This window comes from Alligator mississippiensis, chromosome 3, assembly GCF_030867095.1.
Source record: "Alligator mississippiensis isolate rAllMis1 chromosome 3, rAllMis1, whole genome shotgun sequence".
Taxonomy (NCBI): Eukaryota; Metazoa; Chordata; order Crocodylia; family Alligatoridae; genus Alligator; species Alligator mississippiensis.
In genome coordinates, this window is record NC_081826.1 from 179,342,867 (window position 1) to 179,361,318 (window position 18,452).

General features: G+C 43.2%; 1 protein-coding gene across 2 annotated transcripts in view; it reads right to left on the reverse strand.

Annotated features, from left to right (window-relative positions):
- Nucleotides 1-18,452, reverse strand: part of LOC102561753 (ADAMTS-like protein 1) — a 744,302-nt gene that overhangs the window by 700,732 nt on the left and 25,118 nt on the right. For both annotated transcript variants that reach the window (XM_019483696.2, XM_059724687.1), the window contains exon 2: nt 335-391. In XM_019483696.2, coding sequence (XP_019339241.2) covers nt 335-391 — 57 coding nt within the window. The remainder of the gene's footprint in view (nt 1-334; nt 392-18,452) is intronic.

Here is an 18,452-nt window from a genome sequence, read left to right on the forward strand (position 1 = left end):
ACGGTGAGAACGGAGCCACAGCAGCAAAAAATGCTATGCCGATGGGGGGGGAGGGGGGGAAGGGGAGGAGGAGGAGCAGTGGGTCTGAGAGGAGCTGTGACTGGCTCCAGCACCAACATGCACACACTTTATGGTGGCGTGCTGGCACCAATTCACCATCCAGCCCCTTGAAAAGGGAATAAAACCCCCCGACAGATCAGAAGCAGGGAGAATCGATGTGGGTTCTCCAGTGGGCCCAGAGTGGCCTGGAGCGCAGCCCACTGAGGGAAAGTGGTGGCAGCTCCAGGAAGGGGCCTCTGAAAATAGATAAGCCCGGGAGAGCTAAACCATTTACCTGAGATGGTGCTGTGCATTTCAGATGTCTCCAGACAGAAGCGGACCAACCAGGAACCTGAGGAGAGAAGAACGGACGGATGCTTGGACTGCGGTAAATACAAACCAGAGAGAAGGAAAAATACACCAGGGAAACAAGGTAACCTAGGATCAGGAATGATTCTAGGTCAGTTCCAATACGGTCTAAAAATCCAGACGAGACAACATCCAAACGAGATTTTTTCTAACTCGAAAGATCAAGATAAAAATCTATACCATGACCAGCCCTAGAAAATTGGGAAATAACATCCTTGGTTGGCGTTAGGCAGGATGTAGGGGAGGCAGAGCCCCAAAACGGTAAGATGGACAGGAAGATTGAAGGAGGGTGCCAGTAAAGGCAGGACGGACCATCTCCCTCCCAATTAAACGAGTTTATTCTAGCAAGACGTGGCAGGAAAGAATCCTTGAGGGCTTCCAAGAAATCTAACCCAGCAACAAGTTGCCCATTCCCCATGTGACAGCGAAGCCTGAAAAACCCATATGAACAAGGAGCACCAGTGAACGGCACAGGAGACTACATAAGACAAAAGCTACTCTTCAACCACAAATCCATGCGTTAGGGACAAGGAAGTTGCAAAAGAGTCATTTGTTTCCTCCTTTGACAGGGCAAGATAAAAGATGAATTTGACTAGGTTTGGGGTTTTTTTTAACTTGATGCTGAAGCCTGATTTAATATACTGAGTCTGAAAGCTTTCTACTGGTCAAAATGCTGTTACTGGGAAGGGAGCACCAATTATGCAACCAAATGAGAGTGAAAAAATAGATATCTTCTGATCCTCATGCCTCAGTCGTCATTAACCTAGTCAAAAAATGTTGTCACTACATTAATCAATATGTAGGTTGGACAGCCCCAAGCCAATTGTGTGTTTTGAGATGTGTCCAACTTACCACCCACAAAAAAAAATTAAAAAAATTAAAAAGAATCCCTAGCTTGGGGGGGGGGGTTGAGGGGAAAAGTCCTGACATAGAAGAACAAGTTAGTTTCTGTCATCGGTGTTTACATAGAATAATAACACTATATTTTTATTGTAAGTGGAAATTAAAGGTCTGAAGTGGGCAACTGTTGGGGAAACGAATCACTTTCATCCTAGTGTAGCAGACTAGCATCATTTGGGGTGGTAGAGTGAATGGATATGAAAAACTGAGCCACCACAAAATGAAGAGAGGGGGAAAAAGTGTTAGGGCAGATCTTACTCCACTTGTTAGGCAATTGAGCAATTTTGGTACCTAGGGCTATATATAGGCATTTAGGATGTAGCCGTGTTGGTCTAAGGACATAGGCAGACAAAGTTCCTTGGGTGAATTTGATATCTTTTATTAGACCAACCCAAATAGTTGGAGAAAAGTTATTAAGCAAGCGTTTGGGTTCAAAAACCCTTTGTCAGGCTAAGGAAGTTTCAGCAGCCAGGAAGAGCACACACCAACTGCTGAAACTTCCTTAGCCTGACAAAGGGTTTTTGAACTCGAAAGCTTGTTTAATAACTATTCTCCAATTATTTGGGTTGGTCTAATAAAAGATATCAAATTCACCCAAGGAACCTAGTCTGCCTATATATAGGCATTACATTTTTACCAGGAGAACTGCCTCTCTCCCAATAGAAACTAGGAACAGACAAGTGTTCATTCAACTTCTCCCAGAGGAAACATGCCCTCTCCATGATCTTCCAAGCTGACACAAAGAAGACCTCTCCTGTGATGGAATTTCTCTCACAAGAATCAAAGTCTGTACACTGCTTACTCCCCACCTAATCTAGTCTGGGAGAGGAGTGAAATAAAGCACGCACTGCTGGTTCATTGAGATACCACTGCTGCTACCTGCCTCTTCCCCAGGCCAGACACGGCCTGGTCTGGGGAATAGGTGGGAGGGGCTTTGCCCTACCACTCTCTCCACTCTACTCCCAAAGACCAGGAGCAAAGCAAAGCAGCCACCTGCTGGTTCCTAGTCTGGGGTAAGCACAGGGGGTCTTTTCTCACTGCTCCACTCCCCACCAGGACCAGGAGGAAATTAGCAGCCACAGTTCCCCATGTTTTTCCCAAACTGTGATGATCTAGGTCTGGGAAAGGAATGGAGAACAGGGGAGAGGAAATGGCTACAGACTGAATGCCTGTACTGCTGCCTATCCCAGAAAGATTCCTGCCTATTCACACCTTAAATGTGATCTGTTTGACTCCCTAAAAAACTGTTGATACAATAAGTGTGGGTGCCCTCCCCTTGCTGCTTTTGCACAATTTAATTTTAAGGCTAAGGTGACAGCACGTTAAATGTACTAATGGGTTTTCAGGGACTTGAACGAAAGAGAACTTAAGTGCCTATGTCTGTTAAAGCACCAAATAGGTGGAGTGGCATCTGGACCCTACTGGCTTTTAATATGAACTTCAGGACCACCCTTCTGTTAAGGGTAAGTTGTCAACCAGGAAAGACCCAAGTCCCAAGGACACTTCATAGCAAATGAATGTGTGGGCACAGCTATCTTCAGGAAGAGGAGCCCTACCACCCAGGATAATTAAGAAGCACCAGGAAGAATTACGAGAAATAACTGGTTTCAGTGTTATCATGGAGTTCCTCAAGCACGTGCATCTATTTTCCTCTAACCCCTCCCATACATCAGAAGCGCAACATATTTCACATCATTACTCAAAATGCTCCCAAGAGATCGGAGATTCTTGTGCCTGCATGTATAAGTTCCAAGAGGGCTGGATTAACTGAAAATCCAGGTCATGCATTATTTCATTTTCACAACTTCCTCTTAACTAAACTCCTCTGAGTGACACACAGGGTTTCTATTACCCTGCCGCGCACACCCAGAGTCCCCACAAGATGGATGCGGAGTCCTCTTCGGCTTGGGCGGAAAACTGCTCGAGCCTCTTATACGGCTAGCAGGCCAATCGCTAGCCGCCACGTGTGAATAATTTAGCACTAGCCAACTGCGGGGCACAAATTTGCATACGACGAGCGGGAAATCTTTGCACCGTGCATTTCTGTGTTGCAAAGGGAAATGCACCCTGCAAAGATTGCTGCAAAGTGGCGGGAACACTCCTTTGCATGCGGGTTCTCTGCGCAGCAGAACTCCTCCGTGCAATGAAGCTGTAAACCCATGGGGATAATTCTTAGTGCCGAAGCACACACAAAAAAAAATCAGACCTTTGGGTCATGACAAGTATGTGATCTGATATGCAAGGCTTGGAAGGGGTAGCAAAACACTAGAACTTGAATTGTTAGTAACAGCAAATAGTATGTCTTGATAACATTGTCTCTCATCAGCATACCTCCACGGGTTGGCCAGTCTACCAAATTTCAATCCCTTTTCTGATGAAGTTTCCTCTCATTCTAGTGTGCATTCAGGAAATATTTAAACTATTCTGCAATTTCTTTAATAAAATTACTTGCCCTATAGTGTATTATATCTTCAAACTGCTTTGCAACCTAAATACTGGGCATAACACCCACTTTCTGTTGAGGATATGTATCTATCAACATTTTACAAATAGACGTTTTACATCTCAAAAATATTAATGAAACTTACTGATGGGCAGTAGGGAGTCAGGGAGAAAACAAAGAACTTCCTAGCTACTGATCCTGTGTTCTAACAAGTAGTTCACTACTTCATACATTTTTTCTATATTAGTTATGGTTTTGCAATTTGAATTGGCATTTTAAATCAATTTAATAACTTTCTCCTTTTGGTATAGTATGTTGTCCTTTATTGAAAGTATTGATTTATTTTAACAGATCAGGACCTCAGTAGTTACATACCTGAGCATGCTGAAGCTCTGACAGTTGATAGCACCTGACAGGCTGGCCCAAATGTGCTGGCTGTAGACAGGCAGTATGCCCTTGAAAATGGCCTGATGATGACCTAGAACCTTTTACTGTACTTTAGATAGATAGCTTGTAGTGGTTGTGATTATGGGAGCCTGAAAAATCCATCCCCAGTCAATAAATACATTATTTAAAATAGCTTCAGTGAATAATAAATGTTATAACCAACACCTACGTTATCTGGTAAACTGCAATACACTACACTGAAGTCCCAATGAACAAGTGATAATATACTTCAAAAAGACTGTGGAATTGACACCCATACACCAGAGACCAAACTTTATTTTGGATTAGGGAAAAAAAAAATCACTATTATCCTTTGTGAACTAAAGAAATATAATTTAGTACAATACCAGCCTACTACATTCCTTTATGGTGAGTCTGCTCACACATGTACAAGTATAGAAGCAACTCATTCATTTTCCAATTTACTTTTTACTATATCTGATCTGGCAATACCTGTAGACAACCTGTCTCTTATTCATGAGACAAAGTGTTTTTGTAAGATTCCTCATATTATATCATTACACAACCTAAACAAGCTGGATGATAAAAGAAGGAAGAGATCTTTCAAATTAAATCCAAAGGATAAGAGATGAAAGGCACATGTCAAATCATTATGACTATATTCAGTAATTTTCAGGGCTGTTCGGTTGTTTCATACCATACTTTCTTCCCTCCACATGGAAGAATGTGAATAGCTAACCCTTTTCCCAACCACTATTACTGAAGATGTACTGTAGTACAATTTTTTTTTTCTTCAGATATGATGTATGTAATATGGTTACCGCCACACATGCCAGTAGCAGCACAAGATGTTTATCGCTCTCTCCCACATAACTGTTGATCCTGCATGATGATCCTCTATTATAAACTGGCATATATTAATTTGAACTAACTTTGGCCTTATTTAAAAGCATCCAATTGCAGGAATATGGATGTGCACAAGAAGGGTAGAAACAAATGAGTCTTGCTTAGAGCTGCAAGTGTTAGTAATTTGGAAAAATATGACTTTTAGGCTAAGAACAGACATTACACATAAACTGGTTCAAACCTGTAACAGAAAGATGTTCAGTGCAAATAAACCAGCTTGAAATAATCGCTGAAACCAGTTTGAGATAAACTTGGTTGAATGTCGTATCAGACTTAACTGACTTGGGTCAAACCGGTTTATGCAATGTCTGTCCCAGACCTCTTGCTGGTTTAAGACAAATCAGAGTCCCCCAGGATCCTGGCATGCTCTCTGGCTGGGCAGGGCTCTATCTTCCACAGCAGGACTGGCCCCTCCCCTCTGCTGTCTTGCTGGAGCTCAGCAGTCTCTGCAGGCATCTGCCTGGCTTCTGTTCCCCACTCTGTGCTAAGCAGGCATTCCCCTGTCCCTCAAAGACACCTCAGCATTGGCTAGCAGACTACATACTGGCTACAGTGCTGTGTTAGATGACAGAGGCAGACAGGCTTTGGGAGATACTCAACAGGTAACTTAATGTCCTTCCCTGAAAAAGTTGTTTAAGAGCTGTTTGCTCCCCTCCCTCCCCCTGCTAAGCAGGAATTCCCCCCTCCCCTCTGCCTTGCAGAGAAGGTATCCGTGTATTAGCTAGCAGACCACATGCTGGGTCTGTGCCAAATCAACAGGCAGAATAAACAGGAAGCTGGTAATGTCCCTCTGTTTTCTTATTGGGGCAATAAACACTGAGATGGGGTGACACTTATAGCCCCCCTGTCCCTGGCTTGCTTGCCTGTCAGTTTGCTGCACACAGTATACAGAAGCAGGGAGGGAGATTGAAAAGCTCCATATCATCAACAGATGCATGCAGTGCACACACACCCCTTTGCCTCAGTGCTAGCTGGGAGCTGGCAACACTCTCGCTCCTTGAGCAGAGAGCCAGGAAAAGCCTGGGACTGCAGGTAGGCTGAGGGTTTACACCCCTCCCTAATCAGAGCCTCCTGCTGGGACCTGGCCACACCCCCCTCAGCTCAGCTCTGCAAGGAAGGGAAGGCTGCTCTAGCATCCCCCCGGCTTCCAGCCTGAGCCACTGCAGGCATGTGCCTGAATTTCCTCAGTTCAGAGGGCTTGTCTGTATGGTTGGAAATCAGTTCAGACTAGCCAGGTTAGGCTAACCTGCAACGGTTGAATCAATTCAGGCTCAGGCTTTGAACGTCTGTCCCTAGCCTTAAGATTTAAATTTATTCTATTTTATGCAAGACATTTAAGTCTGAATCCCCATTAACAACATTTGCTACAGATACAGTGAGGCAAATCCTGTACAGCAAGTATGCCCCCAGTGTGGCTTGTCCCTAAACGAAGCCCACTATCATCATCACATCAAGGAGATCCGTAATACAGCTTTGCAGTCTGTCAAAATTCTGCATGCCCAACCCTGTATTGCCTTCTTCCTAGCAAGTGTCCAGACCAACAGTAAACTGAATTAACCATGCTGGATGTATTTTAATGAAGTAATCGTGCCGGATGTCTAGGTCGGCATACAACTATATTTGGACTAAAATTCAGGAGTCAGGTTCAGTAAATCCAATAATTAGCTCTTTTTGGATTCTCAGGTGATTTTTTTTCTTTAGGAGAGTAATTAGGGCCACCTTTATTATGATATGAACTACTGCCTAGGGCAAAACTGTATTTATTTCAACATTTTGTTTTATCAAGGTGGAGGCTGCACAGTTCAGAAAATATAGTGCAATACTTTTAACTTCCTTTAGCGTTTGGAAGCTTTGGCTTATTAATTTTAGCTTCATAAGCATGTTGGACAATGAGATGTAATATACTTCTAGGTATTTTTTATGAAGAACTAACTCCTATGCCATTTAAACAGGAGTAATGTCTCTATTTTAAATGCCATATATTATTAAAGCCTATTTGTACAACCGTTGCCTGATAATTTGTTGCTTTCAGAGAGGTCAGGTCTTTAGTATAACTATTGTCACTATTATATTTTGGCATTTAAAATAAAAAAGAAGTATCCATGAATCTTGACTTTTTCGTAAAGACACAACTTTAAAAGAAGCATACTAATAAAGGAAGCAAAGAACAAAGAAGGAAGTAGGGCATTAATACAAGTTCATTATCATCATCATGCTTCCTTTACAATCTCTTTCAAAGAATCATGGATAATGAGGAATGGCAGAAGAGACCTTCGGAGGTCATCTAGTCCACCCCCCTGCTCAAAGCAGGACCATCCCCAACTAGATCATTCCAGCCACGGTTTTGTCTATCCGGGTCTTAAAATCCTCTAACGATGGAAATTCCACCACCTCTCTGGGTATAACCTGTTCCAGGGTTTTATTACCCTCCTAGTGAGAAAGTTTTTCCTCAACTATAACCTAAACTTCTCTTGCTGTAACTTGAGACCATTGCTCCTTGTTCCTCCAATGACAAATGGCATCCACAAATTTATCTGCCACAATTATTTTGGCTTGACAGCCACTTAAGGACATTTGGTGAGCTGTTGAGGGCTACAAGAGTAGCCCTGAGCTGGCTGCATGCCTCCAGCACTCCAGTGGGGAGCCACTCCACTCACCAACTGTCCAGTCGCACACTACTACACAGTGCCTTCACATGGGACTCCTAGATGGAGTACTGGGACACCTATGGAAGTGGAGGCACAGAGCCTGCCGAGTCCAATGGTATGTGACTTCTGAAAACCCGCCTCCTGCCGGCTTTCAGAGGGGCAGCTGTGAGTCAGTAATAATCATTTTTTAGAAGAAACCTGCAGGCTGGATAGAATGGACTGGTGGGCCGGGTCCAGCCCGTGAGCCATATTTTCCCTCAACCCTGGGCTAGCTCCATCCCCTTTGGCACCACCCTTCAGGTAGTTGAAGGCTGCTATTAACTCATGCCTCAGCCATCTCTTCTCCAGACTAAATAAACAGTTCTCTCAGCCTTTCATCATAAGTCATGTGCCCCAGCCACCTATCTATTTTTGATGCTCTCTACTGGACTCTCTCATATTTGTCCACATCCTTTCTGTAGTGAGGGGCCCAAAACTTGACACAGTACTCCAGATGTGGTCTCACCAGTGCTGAATAGAGAGGACGAATCACTTCCCTGGATCTGTTGGCAGTGCTTCTACTAATGCAGCCCAGTATACTGTTAGCCTTCTTTGAAACAAGGGCACACTGTTGGTTCATATTCAGTGTATTTTCCATTGTAACCCATAGGGTGTTTTCTGCAGAGCTACTGCCCAGCCAGTTGGTCCCCAGTCTGTACTAATTCACTCCATCCATTTTCTTCCTATCCATCTTTTCTTCCTGAACCCATATCAGACACCGGCTCTTCTCAGACCTTTTAAAATTGACCCCTTTGCTTCCACTCTCAGTTCCACACCTTCTGCCATGCTCATTCTTATTCTGATTGGCCAACTGTTCCTATCTGACAACTTCAGCTCAACATTTAGGGATCTTTCCTACCATTTTATTAAATACTAGTGAATTGCTCATCAAGAATGACTGGGGAGTGGGGTGCGCAGGCAGGGACAGAGTCCTGCCCCACACCACCCCGTGCCACCTTCCAGGAGCAGGGGCGGGGGGGGGCAGAGCTTGCCCCACCATCCCCTCTGCCAGCACCTCACACCATCGCCACCTCCAAGCAGTAGGGCAGGGGGGGCACAAAGCCAGCACCACTGGCCTCACCCCCCCATCCACTCCATCCTCACTGTCCCCCTCTGCTGGGGATGACAGGGACGGATGGGACAGAACTGGCCAGCACTGCCTCCAAGAAGCAGCGCCGCTGGCCTCGCCCCCCACTCTGTCCCCTCCATCATGGTGGTGCTCCACACTCTGATTGGCTGTTTCACTAACCAATCAGAGTGCCCCAAAAGCATTATGGACAGACAGACAGACTAAGCCCTTTATTATATAAGAATTCTGACCACATGTCTATTCTAAACAATACTTTATGTTCCTTTTGTAATTCAGGACTAGATACTTTTCAAAGGGCACAAAATATGCCTCACTATATTTATGTAAAGTACATCTAAGCAAGTGGTTCTTAATTAACAGTAGTAATTAAATTCAGTTGGTAAATATCATCACAGAACTTACTTGCAACATACGCTCCACTGTCACACACTAAAATGACCTAAAGTTAATTGGACTAAGGGTTTCAGACCTACCTTTTTACATTCATACTGTCTAAGTATATTGTCACCTACAAAAGTACACCTACCTGTCTGAAAAAGAAAAAAAAAACCTCTTAAAGACAGAAATAGACATAGCCAAATGAAGTGGATCAGCTGTGCTGTAATGTCACAGCACAGCTGATTCACTTCACTGGGCAAAACACATGTTGCCACTTGTATACACCATCATCGGCTGTAAAAGGGACAATGTGATCTCCTCCTCTCTGCCCTGTTAAAAAAACCTTCCCCACTTTTCCACACTTAGCAAGACCTAATTCCCCATGACTGTAGAGAAGACCACTGAGCTGGGCAGGAAAAGACTTTTCCACTGCCCTGCTAGACCCAGGAAATAACTGCAGCGGTAATAGACATCCACTTCAATAAGGCAATAGATCCTATTACCACCTCAGTGGCCACGCCGCTGATTTTCCTTTTGTGTGGTGCAACAAAGAGTATAAATGTCTATTCATTCAACATTTGTGCTACCATAGCTAATTTTATAGTGGCACAAATGAGACATCAGGCAATATCTGTTCCCACTGTAAAATGTCATCCTGCCTTGTCTCCTGCCCACCTTTTTGCTGTTAAACAGCATTTTTTTTTCTACCTTAAAAAAAATGCTAAATAACCCATCAACTCATTATTGGCTAAGTATTACAACCCAATTTCCCTGGAAGGTAAGGAGCTCTCATAACACTATCTAATGCTGCAACGCATCAATATTCCATGCTCAGCCAAGGATATTATGACAACTTTTACCTGGAACTTAATTTAGCCATTGTCCATATTTTAATGAATGTGTTAAAAAATTTAGTGAGCTTTAGTACTTTTTCTTTGTCCAACTCTCACTTCTTTTTGGAATAAGTGGAAAGAAAGCTGCACCACCTACTGTCCATCATGCATGTTATTTTATAAATAAAGGTAACTAATACTAAGAAACCAAAAGAAGTAAAAAATGCTGCTGCAATATGTAACCATTGTTATCAATATCCTGGATGCACTTAATCGAAAGGGTTCCTACATATAATTTATCAACATGACATGCATCTTGGTTGATTCTCAACAGATCACCTCTATACACCACTCCTTCTGACCATTTCTTTCCAGGCAAAATTTACTTTTGTTTTTACTCAGAACTGCAGCTTTGTTTTCCTTCATGAATTGACTCCAAAAAATACCGGGGGGAGGAGATTGCTAAGAACACTCCTTTTACCATATAAAATATGCATAGGGGTCAGGTCAAGATACATTTGACAATGTAGCATGAGATGACTCTGAAAACAAATTACACAAGTACTTAAAAACTAAGCAACTTAATTTCAGGCCTACCATCCTCTCTTCAACATTCCTCTATGCTTTTAAGATTTTACATTTAAAAATATATACATTTTTAATGTGACGAGGCGTCTGACTAGAAGTGCCTACAAGGACAAAATCATCCCTTTACTCAAGGCTGCAGGTTTTCTTTTTTTGTTGTTTGGGACAGGTAAGTTTCTAAAGATGGGAGAAAATGCAGGGTGGGCAAGGGCAACACAGCAACAACAACCAAAATCAACCTAGCCATTTACACTGGTGGGAGAACTATAGAAACAATAGCTAGTAACAGCTGTTCAGATTTCCAGATCCAGCACCTGGAAATAACACCAGGGGTGCAGAGTGATGTGCCTTAGCAAAAGAAGTTAGAAGAGATCTCAAAAAAATATAACACACACAAGAAATACAGGAGGGGTATGAAGCGGAAGAGAGTCCTAGGGAGAACAGTTGATAAACAGCAGATGTCCAGAATGGAAGAGGAAGATAGGAATTTGAGTAGTCATGCATCCTAAAAGCTGTTCAGAAATTCATCAGCAAGTCTTTGATTGCCATCTGAAAGAGATGAATGCAGAAAAGAAGGCTTCCGAGAGATATAAGTAACATATTGTGAGTGTCATGGGGACTGCAAGCATGGATGAACTACGTAGGGACCCTGAAACAATGATTTAAAAGGCAGTGAATGTGCAGAACAGCAAAACTTTCTACGACAATATCGTCATCCTGTTAGGGGATTTCTGTTTGGGACATTTCTCAACATAAATCAAGAAAAAATGTAAACCAAAAGATTGCAAATTGAGTCATTTATCATTCCAGCCAGAGAAAACTACACAGGATGTTACTGCAAATGAAGCTTCCATGGTGAAATTCAGGGGATACCCTCAGAAAGAAGATTAAGTACCACTCCTTATGTTAAAGAACAACATGAGAACTTGGAGAGACTCATCTCAGGGGAAGAGATGAACAACACTCAGGACAGACTCGGGTATAAACAAAATTGTGTAAAACTTAAGGATCTTACCCATGACCCAGCAAAGCACTGAGATGTCTCCAAACAAAAATTATTAGTAGAGAGTTGTCCACATAAATCTGAAGTCAGGCAGAAGGCAGGGTAGATGTGCACCTTATAGACTAACTGAATCAGATACAAAAGCTTATGTAAGCAAGAGCTTACTTCATCAGATGCTAAGAACTATGAGTCTTGTTGGCCTCCCTCAAGTTATATGCACACTTAACTGTTTTGCTAGATTGCGACCATAGAGTAGAAAGGATTTCAAGGGACAGTTCACATACTACACTGGAAAATGTTTGATGGGAACTCAGTTAACCTCACACCAGCCTTTTAAACTGCTAGGATTCAACCTGAAGGTGATCTTTTCTACAATTATAACAGAACACATGTTATATCAGGTATTTTCAACATTTAAGCATATTAAATTAGTTTTAAAAAAAGAGATATTGATATTACACTCAAGAATGTACAGACATTTGGAAAAATATATCACTCATGACCCTGATGGAATAAATATGATTTATATATTAAATTATCAAATACATTATATTTTTTTCAATACATCCCTGTATTTTAAATAGTATTTTAAAGGGAGGTAGGGCAATTGTAAGATTTAAAATGCAATTTGGATATTGAAAAAGTAGTCATAATTTTTTTATTTTTTTTTTTTAACATTTCTTCCATACGAGTCAATCCTTTGCATTTGAAGTACACCTGGCCCTTCTGCTAGCCAGAAGTTAACATGAAGGGAAGCGCATCTCTATTCCCCTGCTTAATATGAGAAGGGAAGCCACACCTTTACCTCACTTAGCAGAGTTACTCCTGCCCCCTGTCTCTTCTGTTATGTGAGTGAGGAAAAAACTCACCAGAAAAGAGAAAACAAGGTGGAGGCAACTACTGTCATCCGACTGAATGTATCCCAGTGGCCCCAGCCTCTTCCACCAATAGATGAAGCAGCAACTATGTCCTACTAGGGGGGAAAAAGAAGAAATTCCTTGTTATGTCCTCTAAATGAATCAAGAGAGACAACCTCAGGCTGTCCCAGGACCTGCCTTGTTCCCTCCAGATGGTGGAAGGCAGATTGTTCAAAAAGAGTGGATAATGAAGCAAAGGCTTGTTGGGAAAAAAAAAAGAGAGATGCTAAAAACTCCTAAAATGTAGGAAGCAGAATCAAGTGTTTGAAAACATTTTGAAGTCTCCACTTTAATAGGTCCTATAGCCATACTCCTTATGCACTGGGGCCAACTCTGAACTGTGGAGCTGACAAAGGAAAAGAGAGAACACCCAGGAAGCACTCTCACTTGGCTCCACACACTGTACATGCACACACTTTTTCTTGGCTAGTAATGGGTCTGTTTGAGGACATAATCTATTTCATACGATATTGTTCTTTTTTCCTCTAAGCCTCCCTCTGCCACCACACCATCACCAAACACTGAAACCTCTGAAAGGAGCACCAATTTTCATGCACTTAGCATTATGGTCTGGTGTTTTATCACCAACACAATGGGTCCTAATAAAATCTCTTTCCTAGCTGTTGTGTGGAGCATCGCTTGGCATCTATCAGTTGCTAGCACTCTGGAATTCTTCAAACCCATTTGTACATCCAGCACATTGCCTTATACGGAGAAGCACTGGTTCACTCTGTCATTCACAGCAATCTCTTAGAGAAGTTTATTTAGGCATTCCACATCAGTTAGAGGTATCATTCAGTACTCTATGATGCATTTCCATTATCAGGAAATTAAATATGGTATGGAGGGGGCAGGGTGGGGGGAAAGAGTTGGCGAGCAAAGTAACAATTTCATGAAGGAATTGATGATTCATTTCCCCTCCCCAAATGCCCCCCAAAATTAAAAAGGTAATTTCAACTGAAAACCCAGGATGAGTATAATATTGGAAAATGTTTAGGTATCTAAAATTGGAGTCGGACTGTCACACATTAAAGTTTCCTAAAGTGTACTGAGATGCATCCAAAACAGGTCAATAGACTAAAAATGTATTTTATTTGTTAATTTAATAAATTATACCAAAACACATGTTCATTTTGACAACGTATCATGCATCTGGGTTTGTTCTTCTTAAGAAATTAACCTCTATATATCAGTCCTTCCTCCAGCCATTTATTTCTAGGAAGAACTTACTTTCTTTTTATTCGGAACTGCAGCTTTGTTTTCCTTTGTGAACAGGCTCAAAAAACCCTATTAATACCAATAAAATTCTTATTGCTTTTGTGTGTCTGTGTGTGTGAAACAACACATTCTTGAATCAAAAACAGAGAAGGAAGACAGCATTTAGATTTTCAGGTCTGAGGCGAAGGAGTTGTGCATGGGGAGGAAGAGGTGCAGTATTACATGGTGCCAAACATTCCTTCTCAAATTGAATATACAATCTATAATATATTAACCTCGTGGTGTTTTAAATAAAGAGAAAAGATCACTGCAACTCAACGCACTTTACTAACCATAGTTTTGTTTCATTGTAATTAATTACTACAAGAATCTTATAAATCTTATTTTGCAAATGAGTACCTACAACACAAATGCTTAGAGCTCAGTCCTGCATACAGAGCACCGTGACCATGGAACTTCCATGGTCGTAGGATATGGCATACTGCAAGTGAACAGAAAATCTGGGGACAGAGACCAGGAATCTCAACTACCAGCCACACAATCTTATTTTTAGAGACACGTACAATATTCCAGCATAAAATGGAAGTTCCCAAATATTATATTCTGCGAAGATGCTCCTATTTCTCATATGTTCCCACTCTTTTTAATGGCACCAAATAAGGCTTCCCATTAAATAGAAGTAACAATTTTGTGGAACAGCTCCTAGATAATATGAGCAATACAATTATTGTGTAAGTGTAACTCTCTTTTCAATGCTTTTAAGTGTGATTTGTTAACAATACATTTGCTACCTCAGCAAAACAAAAAGATTCCTACCTAAGCCATTTACATAGGGTAGAAGTACATTTATCTTTTTTACTAAGCCAAGAAAGTTTTAGCCAAAAGGTAGTAAGTAGTACAATGATTCTCCAATATGTCATGAGCCATTTTTGTCATATCAATCCTGCATTAACCACCCAGATAACCCTCCTGCTAAGTATCCTGGCAATCTACCATTTCATATAATGCTGTGTGTCCAGGTTAATCCTGAAATGAGTCTATGATTATGTATACAGCCATGGTCTACAGTCATCTTGTCCTAGTTATACTACTGCCTTCTCTAGGCTAGAAAAACTACCAAGCTGGGTAGTTAAGGGCTAATTACATGGCTCCAAACCACCCCTTACACCATGCCCATGTCTCTCTGATATTATCAATCACCAGCCTCTTCAGGCCATGGCCTCAGCCCCTATGACTAAGTCTCCCTGCCCAGGGACTGCCCTCACTTCGGCGATTCTCCAGTTTAGGCTTGTCTGCTTCTCCTGGACTCAGATTTCCCTCCTGTACTCCCCACCAGGCACTTTGTCTATGGAAGCTGGTCCTGGACACTATATGCCACCCAAACAGGTTCCTGCCTTTGCCCCTCTCTGGGCTTCAGGCCCTTGGCTGCCTCTCTGGGCTATGGGCCCCTGGCCCTGACATCTGGGCTTCTTTACCTGATTCCTGGGCTACTGTACCCTAACTCTGCCCCTCTCTAGGCTCACCTCCCCGTTTACAGGCCTATCACTTCCAATGCCTGTCTCCCCAGGCTATAGGCTCACCTGTCCCTGCTCCCGGGCTCTATGTTCCTTACCCCAGTTCAGCTGTTCTCAAGACCCCTGCTACAGCCCTTCTGCCATGAGCTCCTCTCCTTGTGACATTCAGGGCTAGACTGCCTTACCAGCTCAGGCTCTGGGCCTATATAGCTCAAGTATGGCTTCCTTCTGGCCAGGTGACTCTAATCAGCCTCCTGCCACACTGACAGGCTGCTTCTCAGGCAGCAGCACTATCTTGAAGTGACAGGAACACTAAGCGCCTTGTCACAACTAGGAAAATATATGCTTTAAAAATATTAATTAACATATACATTAAAATCTTGGTATAGATGGGTATTGACACTTACCAACTAACATACCTTGTCTATAATAGTTTTAACACATTTAAAACCACCTGTTTTTCCAGTGTTGCTACAGCCTTTAGTATAGTCCCAAAATCTGTACTGCTCAGGACTGAGCTGGAAGTTGGAGAACAAGATTAACTTGAAAGGTTTGTTTTGGGGCCATTGATATAAGAGAGCATGCAGCTAAGTATGAGTTACTTTAACTATTGCTTTGGTTTTCCTTTATGTTCCCACCTAGTACAGGCCTGATATTATAACTATAAACCATACCATTTATGTGATATCTTTCCTCAGTAGTAAAACCATTTGAAAAAGGATGCAGCAAATATCCATATTAACGGTGCTTCAGCATACAGGATTCTTTAGGAGTGACCTGTGAAAACACAAGTCCAGGAGAAAATACACAAATAAATACCACCACTCCCCCCACCCCCCAAAAAATCTGTGCTCCATCTCTGAATATTTCAGGGATCCTCCTAAACTATTCTATAATCATAGGAAAGCAGGGATGGAAGGGACCACATGAGGTCATCTAGTACAACCTCCTACTCAGGGTCATACCAAATTAACTCATCCTAGTCAACTGTCTTATCTAACAGATCTCAGACCTCATTCTTCCTACTCAGCAGTTATTTAACAGGAGAGAATCTGGCCCTGAAAAGGATAACAATGTTAAGGAAGTTGTTCCTCTACAGAATTGAAGACTGTTTCCTACTATATAAGCCCAACATCCAGCTTTCTCCAGGTAGAAAGAAGTCCCTTGGATTATTACTTACTGCATGTTGCTGTAAGGTAGAATTTTCATAGATTCTAGAGTCAGAAGGGACCGCAATGGATCATTGTGTCTGACCCCCTAACCCTGGCAGGAAACAGGACCAAGGTCAGATGACCCCAGCCAGGTGACTGTCAAGCCTCCTCTTGAAGACCTCCAGGTTAGGTGATAGTACCACCTCTCTTGGAAGCCCATTCCAGATTCTGGCCACCCTTACCATAAAAAAAATTCTTCCTAATGTCTAATCTAAATCTGCTCTCCACTAGTTTGCACCCATTATTCCTAGTTACTACCTGGGGCGCTCTGGTAAATACAGCATCACCAATTCCCTGTTGTACTCCCTTGATAAACTTACAGGCAGCTACAACGTCACCCCTCAGCCATCTCTTGTAAAGGCTGAAGAGATCCAGATCTCTTAACCTCTCCTCGTAGGGTCTTTCATGGAGGCCACCACTAAGCATGCGAGTGGCCCTCATAGATTCATAGATGTAGGGTCAGAAGGAACCTAAGTAGATCATCAAGTCCAACCCCCTGCCCTGGGCAGGAAAGAATACTGGGCTCATATGACCCCAACTTGGTAATTATAAAGTCTCCTCTTAAAGACCCCCAAGGTAGGAGCCAGCATCACTTCCCTTTGAGGTTGGTTTCAGATCCTAGCTGCCCTGACTGTGAAGTAGTACCTTCTAATGTCCAGCCTGAACCTACTCTCAAACAACTTACGGCCGTTATTCCTTGCTACTCTGGGAGGTGCTTGGGGAAACGGGGTCTCTCCCATTCCCCGCTGGTCCCCCCTGGTAAGTTTATAGACAGCCACCAGGTCCCCTCTCAGCCTTCTTTTGTGAAGGCTGAACAGGTTCAGGTCCTTGTAGGGTCTGCCTTGCTGCCCCCGGATCATGTGTGTGGCCCTCCTCTGGACCCTCTTGATGCTGGCCATATCCTTCCTGAAGTGCGACGCCCAGAACTGGATGCAGTACTCCAACTGTGGCCTGATCAGTGCCACAGAGGGGGAGGATCACCTCCTTGGCCCTGCTTGTGATGCATCTATGGATGCATGACAAGGTGTGGTTAGCCTTCCTGACCGTGTCCTCACATTGGCAGCCCATAGATTCATAGATGTTAGGGTCGGAAGGGACCTCAATAGATCATCGAGTCCGACCCCCTGCATAGGCAGGAAAGAGCGCTGGGTTCAGATGACCCCAGCTAGATGCATATCCAACCTCCTCTTGAAGACCCCCAGGGTAGGGGAGAGCACCACCTCCCTTGGGAGCCCGTTCCAGACCTTGGCCACTCTAACTGTGAAGAAGTTCTTCCTAATGTCGTCTAAATTTGCTCCCTGCTAGCTTGTGGCCATTATTTCTTGTAACCCCCGGGGACGCCTTGGTGAATAAAACCTCACCAATTCCCTTCTGTGCCCCCATGATGAACTTATAGGCAGCCACAAGGTCGCCTCTCAACCTTCTCTTGCGGAAGCTGAAGAGATCCAGGTGCCCCAGTCTCTCCTCATAGGGCTTGGCCTGCAAGCCCCTAACCATACGAGTGCTCCTTCTCTGGACCCTCTCCAGGCTATCCACATCCCTCTTGAAGTGTGGTGCCCAAAATTGCTCGCAGTATTCCAACTGCGGTCTGACCAGCGCCCGATAGAGGGGAAGTATCACCTCCTTGGATCTGTTCGTCATGCATCTGCTGATGCACGATAAAGTGCCATTAGCTTTTCTGATGGCTTCGTCACACTGCCAACTCATGTTCATCTTGGAGTCCACTAGGACTCCAAGATCCCTTTCCGCTTCTGTTCCACCAAGCAGGTCATTCCCTAGGCAATAGGTATGCTGGACATTTTTCCTCCCCAGGTGCAGCACTTTGCATTTCTCCTTGTTAAATTCCATTCTGTTGTTTTTCGCCCGTATGTCCCACCTGTCCAGGTCTGCTTGTAGTTGTTCCCTGCCCTCCGCCGTTTCCACTTCTCCCCACAGTTTTGTGTCATCCGCA